Raw genomic sequence first — 22347 nt, forward strand, 5'->3', positions numbered from 1 at the left:
GTTGACATTGGTCCTGGTAATAGAAAGAGTGGTAGGGTGGTAGGGAGGCACCAATGGAATTAAGTTGTGAGCTCGGGAATGCCTATTAGGCATGGTGACACAAAGGCTATTTTTGGTTCAGGTGAGGGCCATCACCTGAACCAAAGGTGGGGGCCCTAACCCTAATTAGAACAGATAAGCATATGTACCTTGTGAGTTTGAGATGCACATTATAAAGATAATTCATAATTGTGGAACTGCATTTCCTTGTCTCTATACTGGGATCGAAGGCAGACACCTATGAGCTTGGCCTCATCATTTTTTAAACAGTGCTCTGCAATTTCACATTGAGTCAATTATGCTACAAGTTAATTTAAAGAATAATGGTATGCTAGACTCATAAGGGAATGTCATTAATGAGGTTGTGTTCTTGGTGAGGGGTTTATTAATTCACATCGATCAAATGCCCTTGCAGCTATATTTCTGTGTTAGGTCTTTGAAAGCCTATTCTGTTACCACCTGGTATCTGCATTTTCTTATTAACCCCCTTCTTTAAGATAAAACTGGCCTACGGAATTAGAATTCCTAAGAGACTTAATGAGGAAATGTAGATTGAGGTGGATTCTTGACTTTGTAGCATCGGAAAATGGAGAAAAGGGCAGGATTGCTTCCACACAGGACTCTGGAAAGGGGCTGTGCTTGGCTTTGGAACACTGTTCATCAAATGCAGACACACAAGCTGGACGGCAGCAACCGTGTGAGTGATATTGATATTGTGACATCAGTGGTGCCAAAGCGAGGTGGAACATCAGGTCCTCTTCAGGCTAATTCACAGCTGATTGAAGTATTTTCTACTCAAACGGTGCTGCTCCAGATGTTTAAGAATACATGTAAACATCATGCTACAGATGCTACAGTTTTATTATCTTTTGAATATCGCTATGCATAAAGTTTGGCTTTTGTTTGTTGGTAATACATTTGTAAATGGTACTGTTGCTGAACCAGGCACTACATTCTTTTTGTTTGTTTTTTTCACTGCCTAGAGCAGTGTACATACTGTAAACCTACCCCTGATGTATCACTATGTGAATTTGGATCAGCTGTGACCTAAAAGCCAAAATCAGTACACAGTGTGTCCTTGTGGTATGAACAATCAAGACACAGTCAGCCGTACATATGAATAACATATGAACAGCTTCTTCTCATAAACAATAAGACTCTTGCATGGCAAAATGGGACAAAAGTTCAGAATATATGAACACCAAACAGGCTCGCTCACTAGTGTTGCAGAGGAATTGGGCTCAAGGCTGCTGTGTACAGAGATTCGTTCTGTTAACATCCAACTTCTGTTCTGTGATTATTTTGAGTGTTAACAGCCCATAAACAGAGCTAAGAAAAGGAAAAGTGGGAAAAAAAGTATTACATTCTAAAAATAGAGCAATACACTTGGAAATGAAAGTAGCGATCACGAAAAGCCACGGAAAAAGGTGAAAATTAAGTTTCATCTTAAGAGTGGCTGAAATTGAGTTCTTGTGTAGTTGTTTAAAAACAACTTGGTAATCAACGGCAGCTTTTATTTTGGTAGACGTTTTCTGCTTCCACTCAAATGAAAGTCGATTGAAATGGTGTGAACAGAGAGAGACAGTCTTTATAAAAAGAGCATAAAGAGAAGAACAGAATGAACAGTTAATATTCAGCTGTCTGGCTTATGCTTCCATTTAAGTTCCACTTCTGCATTAATGCCAAAGAGTTTAGATGTTTTTACTGTAGCAATTAACATTCCGGTTTATTTGGTAATGGAGATGTTTAAATGAAAAGAGCTGCTGCACTTTCCTTTCAGATTTTAATTAATCTGCTTTGATACTTTTTTCAATTTCTGTATCTGCTGCGTGACAAAACAAAATCAAGAGATATCCAGGAATGAAATACATTTCAAATATATGTTAGGTGTAGAATGATTTTTTTTTTCAAATTGTTTTCTATAAGCTGTCTGACAACACATGGTTCAAGAAAAAAAAATCTGGAATGCAGTTTTCCATTCCAGTTAATTTTTATTAACTGTTCACACACTACACACACACAACCACTGTGAAAACAACCACTTTCATTTTCTTCTCGACGTGCAAGTTTCTCTTACCTTGGCCTGAAGGTTAGCCATGGACTGTTCAAAGGTCTTTGGCGGAGCCCGCTGGTGGTTGCACAGAATTGCAACCGCTCGGTTAGCCCTGTTGTAGGACAAGATCTTTTCGGGGATGTTATCCAACGCTGCAAAGCAGAAGAGAAAACCTGTGTTATGAATTCCCTGTTACACCATAACAAAATACTGCAATTGGGCAGCTTTCCAAGGTTTCCTTGAAGAAAAGGCCATTTAAAGCTGATGTCAAAATGCTGCTAAAAATCCCTTCCACTGATAACTTTGAAGGGAGCAATTTAGTCTGTTAAAAATCTCTATAATTCTTGCATTTCTTTTGCTTCATACAGACTTGGTAAAGGGGTATTATGGTTCCTCCTCTATTTTACATAAACACAAACCAAGAGACATGCAAACTGCATGGCTCTAATCTCCAAAATGTGCGCCGTGATTGCTTGTTTTTTGCAACACTGCAAGCAAGCCCACACCACAAACTGCCAAGCTGTGATTCTAATGCTTGTGCAAACGGAGCAGTGAGCTCACAGGAACCAGCCAAGACACAGCGGATTCACTGCCCAGCTTCAAACACCCAGCACCCCTGAGTGGTCATGCAACTGTGAGCCACCTCTGCAGGCTTCGAGGAGATAAACCTGAAGAACCGCTCCTGCCCTGGTCTACTTTTCAAGGGTGGACGTTTTTATTTGACACCCAGCAGGCAGGGAAAGTCCCTCCTCTAGCAACACTGTCTTCTTGAGCAAGTACTCATTTAAGGCTAAATCAATTCTACCCATATAACCTGCTTTCTAGCTGTGATCTTGATTATATCGCCTAATGAGTAGCAAACACCACAGGAAGTTCAGCAGTACTTTATACCATGTACTTTATGCATCAATTTGCCTGTCGGTTTTGTCCTTGGAGCATTTGCTTATGATTTAATTAGAGGTTATTAAGGATATCTTAAACCAATTTTCTCCGAGGAATAATCTATAACACTGACACTTCCATTAAAACCAAAATAACAACGTTTGCGAAAGCAGTTTGGCTGGTATTGGAACTAACTTAATTACTATATCAATTTGTAATACAGCAGTGCTGTACTGCTCAGTTCATATTGTAGTAATTACCCCCCCCCATCCTGGTGTGCAACTTTATGTGCATTAATACAGTTCTTGCAAAACTCTGCTTTGGGGGATATTTCCAGTGTGCTGTGAGTGATGGAATTTTGTAGGAAAGTCAAAGAACAAGAGTCAGGGAACACAGTTTCTCATGGCTGCCTTAATGGTTTTGTGTATGTAATAAAGATTTTGAGTGATGGTCTTTGCACACTCACACAGTTTTTAACAAGTTATTATATTTGCACCGTTATGCCCATAAGTGTGAGCTCTAAGGGTGCATTCTGTTGCCATGCATGGCAAATTCCCCACCTCTAACATGAGATTCAGCTCTTTCCAACATGAAGAAAAAACAGGCTGTACAGCTATGCATCCCACGTTAACTGACCTCAGTGTTTACAGCTGTGCTCCAGGGCAGAAGGATTTTCTGTTCTTATTTAGAGCCTTGTTCAGAAGCACTTGCTTCAGTCTGTTAATAACGTGGAGACCAACTTAACAGTTGCACAGGCCTTAAGAAGCTCTGGTTTTAAAGAGGCAGAAATTTGTTAAACCCTGGTTTTCTAGTCCCACAGTGTTCATCCCACCCCAGACAGCTCCATCCTACAATACACCAGCATCTATCTATTATCAGAAGGCATCTTGTTCTTGGCAAGGACTGCAGCAACACAGCCTATTTAGGAAACACAGGAAGCAAGGCAGCAGAATAGTCAATCAAAGGACATGCACGAGTCCAGAGGCAACAAAATCCAAAATCGCCATAAACAATTCAGCTTCAGTAACCTTTTTAATAATCCATTCTGAAAATACACCTAAAAATAAGCATCACTCAACGGCAACAGCTACCAGTTAACTTCGGTTTCTACAGTATTTTATACATTTCACATTGAATTCCAGGCTCATTCTGTCCTGATTTTTTACTGTGCTTTCCTGAAACGTACTGTAGCAATCCCCCTCAGAGGGCGTCTTACCGTTGGTGAGCTCCTTCAGCTGTTGCTGCAGCGTGATCGAGGCGTTGTACGTTCGAAAGACCTTTGCCGTCAGGCCAGCCATCAGAGAATGAAGGTGTTTGTTCAGCATTGCAGTCTGGAGGACACAAAATACAGGCTGTCACCCGTCAGAGCAACTTGAATGTTCTCCCTTCATCGCCAGGTAGCCTACTGTGTCAAGATGTGGCACACAGGGCTTCTTTATTTCTCTTTTGGCAGAAAAGGATGTGATGTGGGATTCTGAATTCACACTTTTCCCCGAGAACATTTTTCATGTAAAATGTTAACTGCAATTGGCGTTGTGTACATGGCCACTACTAATCCCCAGTTCTAACATGGCAAATTAGAATCGTACAACTTTTACTGCAAGAATATGGACACTTCCACTGTAGGACTGTTAAAGGAATAAATTAAGTCTGCCATTGCTCTTCCTGTTGTTTACTCATTTTTAATTGAACAATGTGTATTTTTCATGGGTGGCACAGTGACACATTGGTTAGCACTGCTGCCTCACAGCGCGTGGGTCCTGGGTCCAGTTCTGGGCCTGGGGTGCGCTCTGTCTGGGGTTTGTACTGTATGTTCTCCCCGTGTTTGCGTGGGTTTCCAACAGGTGCTGGGAAAACTGGCCCTGGTGTGAGCAAGTGTCTATGTCTGTGTGTGCCCTATCATGGACTGGTATCCCGTCTCGTGCCAGTTTCTGGCTGGGATGGGCTCCTGCTTGCCCGTGACCTGTACTCGGGGAAAAAGCAGTTTTCACTTTACACACACACACAGCTTGGAATCACCAGGTGTTTGTATTTCAGGCCACAGCAACAACTCCTGTACTGTACAGCGATCAACTGACAGATCTAACAGCACACTATGAGCTACGATGCACCTAACAAGAGAGTCAGCATCTACTGACAGAGTGGTACTGTTCTCAGTGATGCCACTGCAAGTCCAGAGATGCAGTGGAAACATCAGAAGAGAGCCAAGAGAGCCCTCACCAACTAATCCAAAAGCAATATCCAGCAGGGCTCTGATAATTGTGCACTACCGCTTGGGAAATCACAGTAAGTTAGAGACCGCCAAGTTGTTAAATTTCTATAACATCCTCCATAAATGATTTTAAGGTGTCAGGTTTGCTTGTGGCATTGTGTGAGCATTGGACACTGCATAATTCCTACCTAAGTCTGTGCTGTAATAATTGGTATCCAGTCAATGCTCTAGGGGAGCCACAATTTAATAATCAAGCTGCGAATATAATAAACACTTTTTTTATGAAAGTCTTGGCACCTACACACTTACAGCAGGTTACTTCAGAAACCATGAATACACAGAAAACAATTAAAAGAGGTAATTAAGAAATCAGCCTCCAGTAATTAAGTGCACATTTGCAGCAAAAAGCAGCATACAAGGGGTGCACCGCAGGCAAGACAGCTGGACTCAAACACACATTGAAATCTACCTCTAATCTTGCACACTGCCTGTTGTCTGTCTTTCTTTTATTATACAATTGTATTGTTGTTTTTTTGTACTACTTATCATCTGAAAGCTAGCTAAATAGCATTTTGTTATACCATATACCTGTATATGAGTATAACCACAAACTTGAACTTGACTTGAATACAGCATCACCTGCCTAGTGCTGTTATTTCCCTACGCCTATGAAACTCAGGTCAAGTTAACATTAGTAAAGTCCAAGTCAGTCCACTGAAAATGTGTATTTTATTTTCTATCTCATGTGCACCCCAGTTGGAATGGTACAGTAAATTGTTTCTTTAGCTCTCGGTTTACAGCAGGGACTCCTGTAGCCACACAGAGAGCGAAGAGGGAAGAGCATGCTCATGACACCAGAGCCACACAGCTCAGCCTGCACTCGGTGTGAGTGTTTTTACTGGCTGAACTACCTGGAAACCCTTCTTAGTTAAATGTTACAGATTATGATTTACAGCGTTCTCAATTGTTCTACCACAGTAGTTAACCACATTTCTTGTGAGTTAACATGTAAGGTTTCCCGAATGGGAAGGGACAGCGTTAGAGCAATAGTTCAATTCCACGGTTGGGTCCTGGGTTTGATTCTCGACCTCTGGTGCTCTCTGTGTGGGGTTTGTATATTCTCCCTGTGGTCACGTAGGTTTCCTCCCACACTCCAAAAACATACTAGCAGGGTAATTGGCTTCTGGAAAATTGGCCCTAATGTGAGTGTGTGTTTGTGTCTGTGACTGCCCTGCCATGGACTGGCGTCCTGTCCAGGGGGTACCCTGCCATGTGCCCACTGCTTGCCACGTGATCTTGAATTGGAAGACGTGGGCAAACAACAGATGGATGGTAGCACTATTAATGACAGCAGCCGTCAGTAGTTTGGAATGGGAGTGTATCACACAACAGCTTTGTCATCTTGTGATTATTTTGACACCTTCATGAGAGACACAGTATAATAATATTTGTTGTACTATAGACATCATTAAACGTTCTTCAATGTTGTACTGAAACACAATGATCAGAAACCACTGCTATCCTAAAGAGAGGTAAGATGTAAGTCTTATCCTAGTCGTATCCTAAAGAGAGGTAAGAGGTAAGTATTGCATATGCATGATACTGTGGGGTGGGAGCACTCTACCTCCTTTCTGGATTTGAATTCAGCACTTTTGCTATGAGTGAACTTAAAACCTGGATGGACAGAAGTGTGGGATAGCAATACCCCTGTCCTTGGAAATAGTGTGGGTATATGAGAAGAATATCAGGTACAAAAGTCTTGTCAAATCAAGTTTAGAATAGAGAAGTTGAGAACATTTGCGAGAAAATAAATCTTGAAAATTATTTCAAATGTGGTATCTTGAGGCAAAATAAATCACTAAAAAAGTCCAAATTTTATATAAATATCCAAATGCTCTGAGTAGGAACAATCAATCGGGTTGTGTTAGATTTTAAACGTTACTGTAAATCTGATGACAAAAGTGCTTAATGTTATGGGTAAGATGAATTCCATTAAATTCCAGATGATACTGTAACAAACTAATAAAACCTAAATACTGTACATTTTTCATTTAATCCATTTACTTGTAGTTCTGGGCTGATGATGATCCCTCTAGGAACATGACAGGTTATGAAAGATGAAAGGCCATTTAACCTTACGCACTAAAAGGGCATGTCTGATGTTAATCAAAGTTAAAGCAAAATTACACAGCCAGAGGTAAATCTGTAACTTCTGGTTACATTTCCCATTTACAATCAGAATGACACTCCACATTCAGGAGCAGTGGGCGGAAAGACGTGATAATTCATTTTATAATGCTATAGTCAGGTCAGACCTCCTGCTGACACAGAAGCTCGTCGTATAAGCGTTTCTTGAAAAGACTGCTGACTGCAGCAATACAATATCACTCAAGCAGTAAGGCAACATTAATAAAAGAAGATAAGAAAGAAACACGCTGTTATCTCAGAAGATCTCTAACTGGCAGAGATCTCCCCGCTGCAACTGAATTTCTTCAGTTGCCAAAAATGAGAACAAAGCCTTTCCAAAGTTATTTTCGTTTTCTGCAGCCACCGACGTAGTACCATTCTTACTGATGGTCTGAGAACGCTCTTCACACTGAATATACAGACTTAAGAAACTAATCCTTTGCTACAGCAACAAAGGTAAATGAAAACAAGAGCCCTGATCTTAATATTAATAGAAAGAATTTTGACATTATTGTTGAGAATTGTATATGTGTATTTAATACTGTGCATATATATTGTAGAGGATTTTATATAAACAAATACCATGAAGTAAACCCACCTTATAATACTCTGAAAGACACTATGTTTACTTTATTACATATAAAATGAAAGATACTTAACAAGCTGCAGTTCAAGTTCACTATCCCTAGATGGGGCTGTGGTACTGATGTACTGCATGTCTTCTGCTGTTACGGAAAGAAAACCAAATATCGAAAAGAGATTTTTTTATAACATTGGGATTAAATAACCGATTAAATTGTTTTTTTTTGGCAATAAGTATCTCAAAGTACCAGCTGAGTAATGGAAGAAAGTTTCTATCAAGAGCAGTTTTTGCAGTGGAATCTGTCACAGTCAGAAGATGCAATTACTAATTTCCTTCTAATAGAAACTGAAGTATAAAAGATGCATTTAGACCACAGGCAGACAACTCCATTCCACTGACCAAAAAATCAAAATCAATATAATTTTGCTTGGAATCAATCCTCTTATGATTCTCATATCTATCTTTAGATGCTGCAAAACACTCTAATCTCCATGAAAATAAAAAATAACCAAAGCCACCGCTTCTCATACTGATCACTTATGCTCAGACAGCCCAGGTGAAGGCTTGGGATTGTTCTCTTCCTAACAGGAGACAAGATGACATGAGGTTTAACTTCACCCTTTAAGAGTCTAGGGACCCGATTAAAAACAGGATCATGAATTTGCATTCTAAATTAGAATTTAATTATACTAAGCACACAAATCTGGATCTAATGGTGGTTCATACAGTACATATTGAGGGCCATCATGCAACAGGCAAATGCTTACTCGCATCTCCCGTTCTACATTTGGAATCCTTAGTTACTTTTTTGTTCCACCCATTTGATTTGCAAATCAACTGTGTTGTTCACATCTCGGCTCGCAGCTCTGAGCCCCATAACAGCACACGGTGGAGAGTCAGGAATTGCAGGCTGACTCCAACCCGCCTGCCTTCAAGCTTGTGTCTTTTGACACATCCCTTTCGGAGGTCAGGTGCTGACTGGTGGAGGGACACATGCCCCACAGCAGCACCGCATGCCAACAAGCACCCAGGAAACTGCAGGGTCGCCAAGAGAGCTGACTTATCCCAGCATGCCCTCAGCGGCGCTCAGCCAATAGTGCACTATTGTTCGGAGAATCCCAGTCACAGTCGGCTAGTGACATGAGCCAGGCTCAAACCTGTGATCACCGAGATGAGCCTGTGCAGGGGCGAACACCTTTACTGACTGAGCCACGTGTGAGACCCCATGCTGCAAAATGTGGGTTTCAACTTGCAGACTTCTCAGGCAAACCAAACAGGTTGGCATAGCAACAGCAAGAGCACATCCTGCCAAATAGTCCTTACCAACTGCGCAGAAATTACTTCAGAAACCTCTTACTCCAAAGTAGGAACCCAGAAACAGATCGCTTGTATTGAAATCACTTGTAATATAATCAAGTAGCATGACTACATTAGCTCTATATTTTTATTTCCAGAAAATGTTGATGATTCAGAAAACAGAACCTTAAGATCTCCTTGGTTCTGAAAACCCAGTTGGAAAAAAAAAACCTCTGTGAAGCAGGAACAGCAGAAAATGTTCACATCATTCAGATCTTAGGTTTTCAAGGAGGAGGTAAAGATGATTGATCAGGGTGCAGTTGATGTTTTTGATTTTCCTGTGCATTGTCAGATAATGTGATTTTGACCTCTTCAAGCCCATCAGGCGGTTATTCTAGTTTTATTTCTCAGGAAGTACACAGAAAATTTAGAAGCTCGTGTGAGATGCATCAGTGGCCTCACAATGCATTGACAGAGATCATTAAAAACGGAATTGATGGTCTTAACTGGCGCTTACAGGAGTAATATGAAATCTGTTATGGAACGGACGCAATGAGGTCAAATTCCTCAGAACAGGCGCCTTTGAAAGCCATCTGTTTAATTAAGTATGGACATTGATAAAGCTGTGCTGTGGGAGTCCTGGCTCCTTTTTCAGCATCTATTACAAAACCACAAACGCAGCGCAACAAAAAAGTTTCTAGCTGCAGATTTGTGCCACAGAAACTGTTAAAAAGCATCACCATTTGCATCCTCACGTTGCCCCCATATAGCACAGCTTGTGCCAGTATTGAAAAATCAGCTGCCTGAAGAGGTTAGAACGCAGCTTAGCTCTGCTTACTGCTTAACTGAAACCAGAGAGAATTCATTTTCACAGCAAATAGTGTAAACTCCAGTTTGGGGCTAAAGCACTTGTTAAATCTGGCTATTTCTGTCCTCTGCTGCCTTTTTAATAACACCTTTGCTTGCTCAACCTCTTATTAACTGTTCACTGAGGTGTGCCCGCAATCTTTAACCTCCTGTCTTGGCTCCGACAGAATTTCCCCGTTTGGGGAATAGTCTCCACTCTCGGAAAATACTCAGGTACTCACACCAAGACCGCAAAGCTCTGTGAAGAGAAACATTTTGTGTTTTTTTTCTTTAAAAGAATACTGAATATGGCAAAAGTTCAGTGGATTTTTAAACCAGGTCACTTACTGTATGAAAAACAGACACTGAGTATCGGAAAAGATACGGATGAGAGTCGGCACCCGGTACTCTTTCTGAAGTTTAGCAGTGAAGTGAAATTAAAAGTGAATTTGCTCTATGGATAGACCTGTTGTCTAAAGCGGGTAAACTAACAAATGTACACAGATAGAATGGGCAGCACGTGCCAATAAGCTTAGAAAAATAAGTCATTAGAAAACGTGAAAGTTGAGTAGAGAAATGACAAAAAGCAGAGACAAAGGTGGAAAACTACCCAGTACAACATAAGGGAATCTTTCCTGAGGAATTAACTACAAGTGATAGGGCTTGTCTGGGGAAGACTAGTGGCGGAGCAGGTAAACCCTTTATTGCAATAATGCTATAATGTTCCAATACCTTTCTATGGGTTAACAGCCCCCACTCATTCACTAAGAGCCATTTGCCCAAAAAGCAGTGTCGTGATAACCCAGGGACTCCCAGACTGTGCATTCTGCTGCAGTTCAGCTTGACAACCGGGGGTTTGGAAAACAGTTTTAGAATCACTTTCCTGCCTTGTCTGTAGCTGTCATACTAAGCTGACAGGTGTCTACAGGCCACAAAAAGAACCGACTGAGGGAGAGTGAGGAGAGAGGAGGGGGCTGACTCTTTTGAAGACAGACCGACGTTCCGCTGTACCGGGGTCTGGCCGCTCGCCAGGAATAGTGCTCTTCTGTTTGTCCCTGGACCAGGATCCCACACGAGTTTTTTTCCCTTTGCTCATTTCATATCTCACAAGATATAGGGCAACACTTTATTGACCCTAAGAAAGCTCCAGAGATCAGCTGAAGAGAGCCGATATCAAGCAGCATCTGATATCAGAGAATGGTGGATGAAATAGTGGGCTCTCTAGGCAAACAGACTTGCTGCTCAGGACGTGATAATCAGAGAAAACAGAGATAAGGAGAGAAAAAAAGATCAACTCTATGCGGAAATGTATCAGACACATTCTACATACACCCACACATATTAAAGATATTTTAGCCATAGAATATAGATATACATATGTAAAGAGACTGGAAATAATTTCAGCTCCCCCAGAGGTGCAGTATATGTATATGACAATGCAGCTTGTTACCACTGATTTTGATTTGATTTTGCCTGCTTCATTTCATCCTAATGCTGTTCTTGCAACATCATTTCAAAAATTAAAAAATAAATAGGGATGACTTTTTGAAGCTGTATTACTGTAAATGACTCAAGATGAGCATGGATATTTATCTTTATATGCCTCAACTTTAGGACTCAGGTTATATGAAGTACCAGAAAAAAAAAAACTCTGAACCACATTGAGTACAGGCTGTGGAACGTACTCTGTAATGCTGTACAGGGTGATAAGCAGTGGGCATTAGTCAAGGAAATAATTTGGAACTAAGCAGGGTTAGGAAAGTCTTAACCAGTCACCATAAAAATCCAATGACCTAAATATCAGTGAAAGCCTCTAACAATGTGTGAACAGCAGGGACAGCTAAAAAAGTAACCATTTTGATACCTGTCTCCGTTAAACCTGAAGATGTTTCTTAGATGTTTTTTTATTTGAAGCTTTAATTATTAAACATCTGGACTGCAGACCCTTTAATTTACACAGAACCCTGCCGGCATTTCAAAGGTTTCACATAAACCACTGAAGATGTCAGACTGAAAGTTTTCTAGAATATTTAATGGACCACAGGGTGAATAAAGTGGATGAGTTGTGTAACAACAACAGCTTTAATCCGACAATCTGTCCAAGCAGAGCTGTTGCCATTTTCTGAGGCTTTTGCCCTTGATCCTTTTGATCTAAGTATTTTTGCGTCACTGAACAAATGCAGCATCCCAAAGTGATGTATACAGCTCTGTTTGGAAATACAAAGTTCATCTTTGGGACAGTTGAGGAACTCTGACATTCTGGGGGCCTGTTTTATAACAGATACACAGAGTTTTCAATCCCTTAATTACTGCAATCAAGTGGGTCGTTGGGCTACTTGCTTGTTTTGCCACAGTAATGAAGTAATTATAGCCTTGGAGTGGCATTCAGCTGCACGAGCCAAGTCACAGTCCTATGTGGTTTAAAAATTCTGAGGCACAGAGATAGTGTCTTATAAACAGCTGAAACTGTAGAACCAGCTGTAGAAAATCAGCACCTTGTGCACATGCATGAGAAAATAGTCGCTGTATTTAATGGAAGAAAACAATGCAACTTAACACATTCTTGGCATACACAAAAGCTTTTCTTCCTGTAATGTTTATTTCTAATACAGTCTACTTAATTTAAACGACTATAGATTCTGGAGGCATTTTAACATCATGATCATCCTCACACACTATACTGTAGCTGTGACGCCAGCTTAGCTGCTGTCAAAACTGGACGGATTCATTAGTGTACCCAAGGGATTTAGAAATGTCACGTTCCCGGGAATTCATCATTTCTGACACCAGAATGGGTGGCGATGGATAGACGCTCACATATGAGGAATGGTAAACATTCCAGACGGTCAAAACACAAGGTAGCACCAAAGAAACCTGAAACTGCATACTGGAAGGGGGTTGACAAAGCAAAGCACAAAGAAGCAGCTTGCCAGACGAAAACTGAACTTGTATCACGTGAGGGTTAGCCCCATTCAAGAAATACAGTAGTACAATGGAGGCTCCCACACTTTAATATTATTTGTTGCTTGTGAACAAATTAAACTTTACTGTAAGTTAAACCAATGTTACCAGTGGCTTTCCTTTATGTAATTTATGGCTGTAACATTGTGAAATTTTCACTTTCTCCCTTCAAGATAATTTTGACTTAACACTGACTAACTTATCACTTCCAATGAGAAGTGCTCCAGGCACATTTTCCTCCAGCATCTCAATTCTCACCCTGGACAACATTTTGAAAGGATTTATTTTGCAAAGTGGAGAATATTGTACATCCGTAACAGTTTTCACTGATTGAAACATACCGCTTTGATCCTCGCACATCCCAAAAACAACATTACTCCTGTAATCTAGTCTCTGTGGGTTCTGTTTCTTACATTTTTTGTTGATTTCTTAGCTGGTACAGCTGGAGAACTTAATTTGCACTGATGCAATGATTATTTGGGAAGAAAGACCATTATCTCCAGGCTCAAAGGGAAGTTTTTGCAGGACAAATGGGCTTAATATACTTACATTCAGCCTGTCAAACAGATCATCACCAGGCTGCTTGTCCTCCATGAAAAGTTTCAGGTTTTTGAAGACCTGGAAATATAAAAATTAAAGATAAATTTTACAGTTTCCAGTGCTTGATCATATTAAATAAAATGGTTTCCCAGAGATTTCTTTTTTATTTTTGTTCTGTCCCACTACAATGCAGTGCTTGAGATTCTGGGTGTACCATCACCTGAAAGAGGTAAAGGGCAGGTACTCTGCTCTGGAAAAGGACCCCTGCTTAGCAAATAACAACAACAAATGCCAAATGTTCTTGTTTTATTAAGGTAGTATTTGTTTTTTTTGTAGTCTGATGGCCTTATAAAAGGTTATACACAGTGGCACCCAAATAGAAATAAACAACAGATATGTCAAGTGCCGCTGTTAGTGAATTATCCCCAGGGAAACTCAGACTTAGTGCTCATCTGGCTCCTGCAGAGGTGCCTACATCTGTAAAATGCGGCTGAAATGGTCGTCAGGCAGATTTACTGAGAGTTCACTTGGATGTGGTGGAAGTTATTGGAGGGTAGGATAAAGCCAACAAATGTGATTCTCAATTCCCAGAGTCGACTAGGGATTATAATGAATCTCAGTCTTGCCTCCATACTTTTGAAAACAGCCCTTTTATCAGTTACAGTAAACCTTCAGTTTAACAGACTTAGCTTTAACAGAGTTCTAAAATCTGCTAAAAGGGGAATTTTGTCTGTAACATCGGTAATACAGATTTTAAAACAGACTTTCCTCTCAATAACGGACCAAGAAGCATAGCTAGTCCGTAAAACAGGCTCGATTTATTCTTAAAAACAGAATAAAAGATAACCACAACAGAATAAAATAAAAGTATCAATGATTTGCCTGTAAAATATTTTCAATGTAAAACACTCTTAAAGCTCATGTACAGAACAGCAACAGCATCATGGTTTGACACCGCATAAAAGAGTAGAATTAAATGACTCTACACTTCATGCATTTACAAAAAATAATTACAGCACAGTAATATACACTAAAATGAGACAAATATGCAAGAAATCTCTGTAAAATGCAAAAATAATAAAACAATAACATACAACACACCTTTAAACTGGTCTAGAATGCATGAATATCAATGGTTCCCTATAGGGGTAGGGTAAATAGTTAGGATTGGGTGTTGTTTGTGTTTCGTATACTTTAGCAAATTTTATACAGTATTTTTATAACATAAAATAAAGAGTTTGTATATTTATGATAAAAATGCACAGGAATATTTTTGATTTATTGTAATAGTTAAAAAAATAAATCAAAATATAAAGAGAGCATATATAGTATACAGTATACGCTTCTCATATAATTGTTTTGGGGCTGAAAAAACATTCCTATTTAAACTGACATTTAATGAATAAATCAATGCAAGACAGGCTCTGTGGTTCAGTGTCTTATACTGTAAGCACCCAAATCTTCCAAGCCTTTCTGGCTAACGGTTATGGATGAACTGACAGACCAAAAAGCACAAGTGCTCAGACATGCCTCAAGAACTTGAAACTAGACAGGCATTCAACAGTTAAAACGACTTTTATCTCAAAAAGATAAAGAATCCGACCTGTCCTAGCCAGTGGCTCACCCCTGGGCTGTGTAATTATCTGACTGAAACTGGAATTTCCCGAGCTGCTGTGCACATCTGACCACGCAGTGCTGGGGCAGGCCAGGCTATCCTGGGCCTCACAGGGCCTGGCAGCACTCTGTGAGCTTGATGAAATGTCATTGAAAAATGCATCAGTCTCCCTTCCCATCAGTGACAAGCCTTCTTTAAGACACTATAAAGCTTGCAGCATGTCAGCATGTCTGAGGGGAGAAAGTGTGGTCTTTGTTCTCCTCCTGCTGACACAGGCATTGTAGCAGAGAGCCAAGCTGATTAGCTTTGCAACTCCAAATTAGAATGGAACACAAATCTCTGCTGCATGCACACCTTTGCACTGCAGATGTATCCTTGATGACAATTCACCAGTCAGATTGCTCCAGTAAAACACCCAGTGTTACGAATGTAGTTGTTTTGGATGAAGTGTCAATTAAAAAATATAGCTGCACAAAAGATCTGCATTTGTCAGTTAAATTAGAGACTTTGACAGACAAGGTTAGAACAAACATACTTTTGTAAGAATAAAGAATTTTTACTTTGGGGAAAAAAAGTAAAAAAGACCCACAAATTTTGGAAAAAAAAAACATTCAGTTTTTCTAGTTCTTTAACACTGCTCTAAATCTAGCATGATTTTAATGTGCTGCTTTTAAATAATCTAATTTAAATAAGAGAATACTGGTGTCCTGAGGGCAATGAGCACACAAGCAAGCGAGAGGAAGCCATGTCCTCTCTTCGAAATAAACTTGTTTTGTTAACCATTACTTGCAGAATTACACCAACCTGTATCAAATAAATACCACATAAAGAACGTTTCACTTGGGAAAGTGAAGACTTATATTTATATTGTAAAATCTGTAGTGACGAAACAGAGGCCTGTAAAACAATTACACTTAACCCTCTTTACCTGAAAGATCAACACTTCCTATTTGTCACGTGAAATGATAGCTGCCACTCTATCACAGCACATTTTGTATAGTCTGTGTATTTTATTAGTACTCCTGTGCGTGACAGACCCTACCCTGACCTAGGGCAGGTCCACAGACACGGGCTCGAACACTGCTCAATCATAGTCAAACCAAGTGCAAAAGGCTTTATCCCCCCTGCCCCCTTCAAGTCTTACAAAAAGCAATGCTTAAAACCCTCTATCACAACTAGCGCCATGCACACTCAACCATTACCACCAATTTCACCCATTCTACACTAGTCAACAATAATATAATTATCACTTGAAAATGCAACCCCTTCTTAAGTCATCCTGCTACACAGCATTATTTGTATAACAAGGGAACAGCCTTTAAAATTAACAACACATTTTAGGGAGTATTCAGACAGAAATCAGCACCACAGACAGCTCTTACAGAAAGTAAAGGCAGTCCTGGTTCACAGTCTCTCTCGTTTTAACCAGGAGAAAGCACAAACTGTATGAGTGTTGAGTAAACAAGCGGCTCAAGTCCACAAATACCAAGCACTCAGGTCCTCTAAGCCTCAAACTGATTGAACTGATTTGCAGTGGCACTGAGTGGGCAGAAGGAAATACGCTGGAGGACATGATCTCAGCCACCCACCTAGCTTCATCTCCGAACGTGAATGTATTCTCATATTCTTCAATTTAAGTCAATTCACAGCCTGCTTTCCCATGTGGCTTCCTGCGCCTGTGCTAACCTGGCCTTAATCCCTCCTTTTGTTGTTCTGGAGTTTGGACACATCTTGTGAATAAAAGCTGTTCATGCGATTTATTCTCAAAGACATCAAAACAACCCTATTAGCAGATTAAACACAATACAAACCTAAGATTCTAGTTTTTGTTCCTATGCAAGAAACATGGGAGTTTTACTTCATTTGGACTGAAGCAGACCTAGTGCTACAAACCGACCCGTTAGGAAAGCAGACCTATAATAATGAAAGGGATAAAAATCTGACCCTAAAGGCAGACTTTTAACAAATACTCTGTATCTGATAAGTCACAGCAATCATCAAAAGTGTTTATGTTCATGACATTTTTCATAGAAATTGTGTTTTAAGAAACATTTGTTAGCTCAGGCCTCAAAATTATTCTTACACGACTCCCACATCGCCGAATTTCAGGAGCTGCAACTATCGTGGTTATGTCTACAAATCGGTTTTAAACCCACTTCTGCAGAGCCTCGTCTTACCGCTTTCTCCACAGGGACTTTGTTGTAGTAGCGGATGCAGTCTTTACCCAGGAAGTCGAACTCGACCACATACTTCTCTCCACCCAGCTCTGGGTGAAGACTGATGTGTTCCACCCGCAAGGAGCAGCAGCCCACTGTGTCTGCGGTCTCCCCCTCTTCCTTCTCATTGCCCGCTCTCAGGGCCAGCTGCAAAACACGGGGGCCACAAGTTTATCCCAAATACAGCCGACGCCTGAGATATTCCTAGCCTATTCCACGCCAGAACGTCTTTGCACACCCTCGATGGTTGAAATGATTGCTCTACAAATGCATAATGCAGGAAGTTTCTACAGCAAAAGCCACTGGATTGTAAGGGATGTCGACGTTCTCTGTATCACTGCTCAGCATCCTCCCTTCCTCCCACACACCCTTACTCATCACCACTGACAATGAATTTTACCATCTAAATTGCTTTTAAATGTGTTGAAACAAAGGTTCAGTTCATAATTACTTCCTCATGATAACATGTTTACATGCTTTAAATACAGGATTGCATGTTAAGACTAGATCAAAAACTTGCACTGGCAGGGGAAGCCCAAAGCAGACTCAACACAGATAATGAACTCAGGTGTGGTGCCAAGCATGTCAGAGGGCTTCTTGCTTCTATCTATTCAGACAGGAGGTTTTTAAAGCCTTTTCTTTCCTCACACCGAGTACCGCTGTTGCACATTCCCTCAAAGTGGAAACGAATTCTTTCTGGCTGAACATACCCGACCCGTGAAGATTAACCCGCCTCAGTGTGCTACAGCTGCCTGATACTGTCACTTCCTGTTTTTGCAGGGGCTTGTTTCTGGCCTTGCGAATGTCTCTTGCAATCTAGTCACCTGCCTTTCAAGCAGTAGACGAGGACCCGGTGAAAGGTGTCCGAGGCAGTTGTTTAGCTTGGAAGTTAAACACATGGAGCTGTAACACAGCTGGGAATTCCCATAGGCACCTGTAAAAGCAACTCCATTGCCCTAGTGGGTCAAGTGGGTTTCATGGGTGACAGCCCAACCCTTTGTGTCTCCAGCAGTCACTTATTAGTGTCACATGCATTGAATGAGCTGTGAGGCTGGTGTTAAATGGTCTTGATAAAACAGGGTGATTTAGCCCTTCTTCCTGAAGCTGCTTCTGTCTGTGCACAGCAATTTACCCCCTGTGGACAGAAAATAAGAGGGCCAAGGGGGGTGGTTTCTCACACATGCACACCGTCTCCAGGACAAGTCAGATTTTGGCTGGTGTGTGTGAATAGTGGTTCATATTTGAAATTCTTAGGGTTTATTAAAACTTGCTTTTTACAACAAGCTTGATATTATGTTGCCTCGAATACAGACATCTTTCAGATCATCATTCGTGTTATCAATAACAGCAAAAGTATTTCCATAATTGAGGGAAAAGCCGAAGATGCATTTATAGATATTGTTACCCTTGAAGTAGTACTGATCTTAGGTTTATATCTAAAGTGTAGGTTGAAAAATTCATCTGTCCAGGGTAAAAAAGGTAACTGAAGTGCTAATAACGCTGTAACACTGGAAAATTATTTGCATTTAAATGCAGGAAACTACTGATTGCAAGAACTGTTAATAATATTTGCTAACAGTAAAGCCACTCTCAATATTGCATTTGTAGCTTTAATTATAAGTTATGGGATCACTTGACTCACAAAGGCATTACCCCAGTCTCTGGTGTTAACCACAAACAAGACACCATGTGTCTATTTACAGCATGTGGCAGACAGGCAAACAGGTCTTTGCAAGACCTAATCAGATTTCTATTACTGCCGCATACTTAAAAAATAAAGTATAAAGGCATTGTGATGAATGAATTTGAAAAAATCCCCCACTTAAAAACATTCAGAAAACTTTTCTCCTGAGAAGTTCTCTAGACAAAGAGTGGAATACTTCATCTAACCTAACAAGCTAAAGAATGCACTCAAGAAAGTCTAACTTCTATTCCTGGGGGATATGCACAAAGACCAATCTACCCTATAAAGCAGGATATTTCATTCTCTCGATGGGAGTAATTTGGTTGAAATGGCATCATCTTCAGATACAAGTGCAGAGGTTGAAGTAGGCAAGAGGGGTTTTATCTCAGGTTTTACAGACAGGGAAAAATACAGGACTGTCTATCACATCTTTTTCCAGATATAGCAGTCCAATTCAGTTCTAATGGGGGCTTTGGAAGTCATAGATAAAGTTCTAGGACTAAAGATATGAAGTAAAAGAAGACAGTACACCTCTGAGATAACTACAAACTCTTCATTGCAGTATAAGAACCACTCAGGATGAACCTTTCACAAAGAATGATAGGTTTCTGTGCCAGAACAGTACTTTGACTGCACTGATTCACATCAGCTCCTCAAAAAAGTATTACAGTACATCTGCAAAAGAAGCCATGATACTGATATCTTTAGATGGAAAGCAACAGAAAAGTAAGACTTTAGAATTATTTAGTAATTCTCTAATTCAAATGACTTTTTTTTGCAAGAGGTTGGCAAAAGAAAAAATCTGATATCTTTCAGAAATGTCTTGAAGTTTATTTTTGAGCATTTTCTAACAGCAGGTAGAAAGTTACTGTTTCAGTTTCCTCAGTGCTTTCCTAGTACCCATACCCATCAATAGTGACAAGCCTTATCTTTAGCTCCAAAGGTGCAGCCGATGTAAAAATCAATCAGCTTTTAGGTAATGAAACACAAAATTCACTATCCTCACAATGTGGTAAACATAGGTCTCTCACGGCAGGCGATTGTAACTTTAGAGACCTTCTTCGTCCTGTTACCTTATCCTGGAGTTTTAGAATTATCAGAAAGCTGGCTGACAGCTGCAGCTTCTTGCTCCCACAACAGGCAGGTAAGCCTTGGAAGACAGGGGGACTGACAGCAAGATATGGCAGTGAAGAAGCTTCTTCCTGAAAATCTTGCTATAATGAATTTGGAAAGGTCTGTGTCTGAGACATCTGTTGCCTTCAGGTATATAGTTTATCTGCATTTTCCTGTACTGTCATTTCTTGCTAGATGAGTGTTCCTTGGTGTCAGACGGGCTCAAGACGTTCTGAACCTAACTTAAGCAAACTTTGGAGAATACTTTGGAGAAAGACTTACTTACAGTGCAGATAAGCCTACTCAGACAGCCAGGTCGCAATATTCTATGGAGCCCCATGCCCCAGTTTGTGGTTTCAACATTAAAGTGCAAAGTAAATGCTGAAAAAATGAATATTTAGCATTACACCTCTTGTCCCAGAATATACAGAATGATCCAGATGATTTTTTTGTCCTTAACAGTGAAATATGAATAAAGTGAATCCACTATATTGTGCTCTATTGTTTAGGCTTATTCAATACAGACCACACTGATGCACAAAGGAAATTGTTCCTGATGCATCCTGTGAAAAAAATACCTTAACTTAAGACTACATATGCTGTTCATGATTCTCTTACATTGTTAACATGTAGGGTTTAATCTGACATGCTACCAACTGCTTCTCACAAAAAAGCCCTTCAGAAAAGACTTCCCCAGGCTTAATGACAGCAAAATGCCACAGGAAATTATCACCTCTGCTGCACAGACTGAGGTTTCCAGAATGGTCTTATTTGGAAGCAAACCTTTTTTTTTATAAGATGATATTAATCAGATTTTTAAAATCAAACAAAGCAGTACTCCCTCTCAGCTGTAAAAAGGTACAAACCACAAACTTCACTGAAATTGGAAAAGGGTTGATTATGTGTAAAACATGGCTACTCTCCATTCATGAGCAAGACTTCTGCACAAAATTCAGCATTGCTACCAAAGTTTGAGTATATTTCAAATTTAAAGCTGAAGACATCTGGCTGTCAAAATGGGATAGTCAAATGTTGGTCTGTATTTAGGATTCTATGACCTAGTTTTTAAAAATACTAGCTCTATGACCACGAAGGATTCTGGACCTCTTACCTTGTCTATGAAGTAAAGTGCCACAGCTCTTTGTCGGATGCCCATCTGTTTGGATTTCAAGTCTGCCTGGTACTGTGTCCGTATGGTTTCGACGCAGCTCTTCAGCTTTCGAGCAATTTCATACTTTTCCCAGTCCTTTTCTCCCTTTCAGAGAAAGAAACCTCTAGTTAGGAAAGGTCATCTCCTAGGTAATATCACCAGTGTCCGAGGTTTTCAATACAATACACGAGAAAATCATAAGCCTGTATCACAGCCTTTCCGGCCTTAAAGACAACAAAAACTACTTGAAAACAGGCAGAACAATAATTCCAGAGGAATATTCCATAATTCACAATGCTCAGCAGATGGCTAGTTTAACAAAAAAACAGCTCCTACATATCCTGGGTATGTATGTTTTTTTTAAACTTCCAGAATGGAAGAGAGCAATGCTGTTTGCCCTCTTCTGTCTTGGCAGATGGGCTCAGTTAGTTTATACAGACTTAAGATTACGTGTTTATGCATTTCACGGAGTGCTGATCTGTAAAAGTGGTCTGAAATAATAGTGTTAGCACCTTGGAATTTTAATTAATCAAAAATTTAATTAATATTTAACGCACACACAATACCCGATGATTTACAAATCAAACACAATCACGGTCAAACACTCTTACACCCACCCTTGGATACAGAAACCACCAGCTACTCCAGACCTACAGTACAGTGGGTGTAGAAAGAACTGACCCATTTTCCCACATTACTACCAGAAAATGTGATAGACTTACATTTTTTTCTCTTTTTCTCTTTTTATCAGTACAACATCTTCAACAATATCAATGTTTAGAAGTTTGGAGCTAAAACAATTAAAAATAAGAGCCCCTGAAACAGTGAGGATAAAAGTTTTGTTGTCTGACGAGACAGAGTTTAGCTGGCTTTGCTAAGCGTTATATTGTATCTCGCAAAAGAAGCTCGTCACTCACAAACCACCATCCCCACACTGAAGCATGGCAGTGACAGCATAATGTTGTGGAGT

The 22347-nt window shown here is 40.2% G+C and overlaps 1 protein-coding gene across 10 annotated transcripts in view; it reads right to left on the reverse strand.

Moving 5' to 3' along the window:
* The window catches only part of LOC102693327 (DNA topoisomerase 1), a 68148-nt gene that overhangs the window by 2653 nt on the left and 43148 nt on the right, over window positions 1–22347 (reverse strand). For 9 of the 10 annotated variants that reach the window (XM_069181152.1, XM_069181153.1, XM_069181154.1 and 6 more), the window contains 5 exons: window positions 21339–21482; window positions 17392–17577; window positions 13609–13677; window positions 4191–4305; window positions 2117–2244 (listed from right to left, as the gene is read on the reverse strand). In XM_069181152.1, coding sequence (XP_069037253.1) covers window positions 2117–2244; window positions 4191–4305; window positions 13609–13677; window positions 17392–17577; window positions 21339–21482 — 642 coding nt within the window. The remainder of the gene's footprint in view (window positions 1–2116; window positions 2245–4190; window positions 4306–13608; window positions 13678–17391; window positions 17578–21338; window positions 21483–22347) is intronic. The other variant, XM_069181155.1, reaches the window with a different exon arrangement.

The sequence above is a fragment of the Lepisosteus oculatus genome, chromosome 20, assembly GCF_040954835.1.
Source record: "Lepisosteus oculatus isolate fLepOcu1 chromosome 20, fLepOcu1.hap2, whole genome shotgun sequence".
Taxonomy (NCBI): domain Eukaryota; kingdom Metazoa; phylum Chordata; class Actinopteri; order Semionotiformes; family Lepisosteidae; genus Lepisosteus; species Lepisosteus oculatus.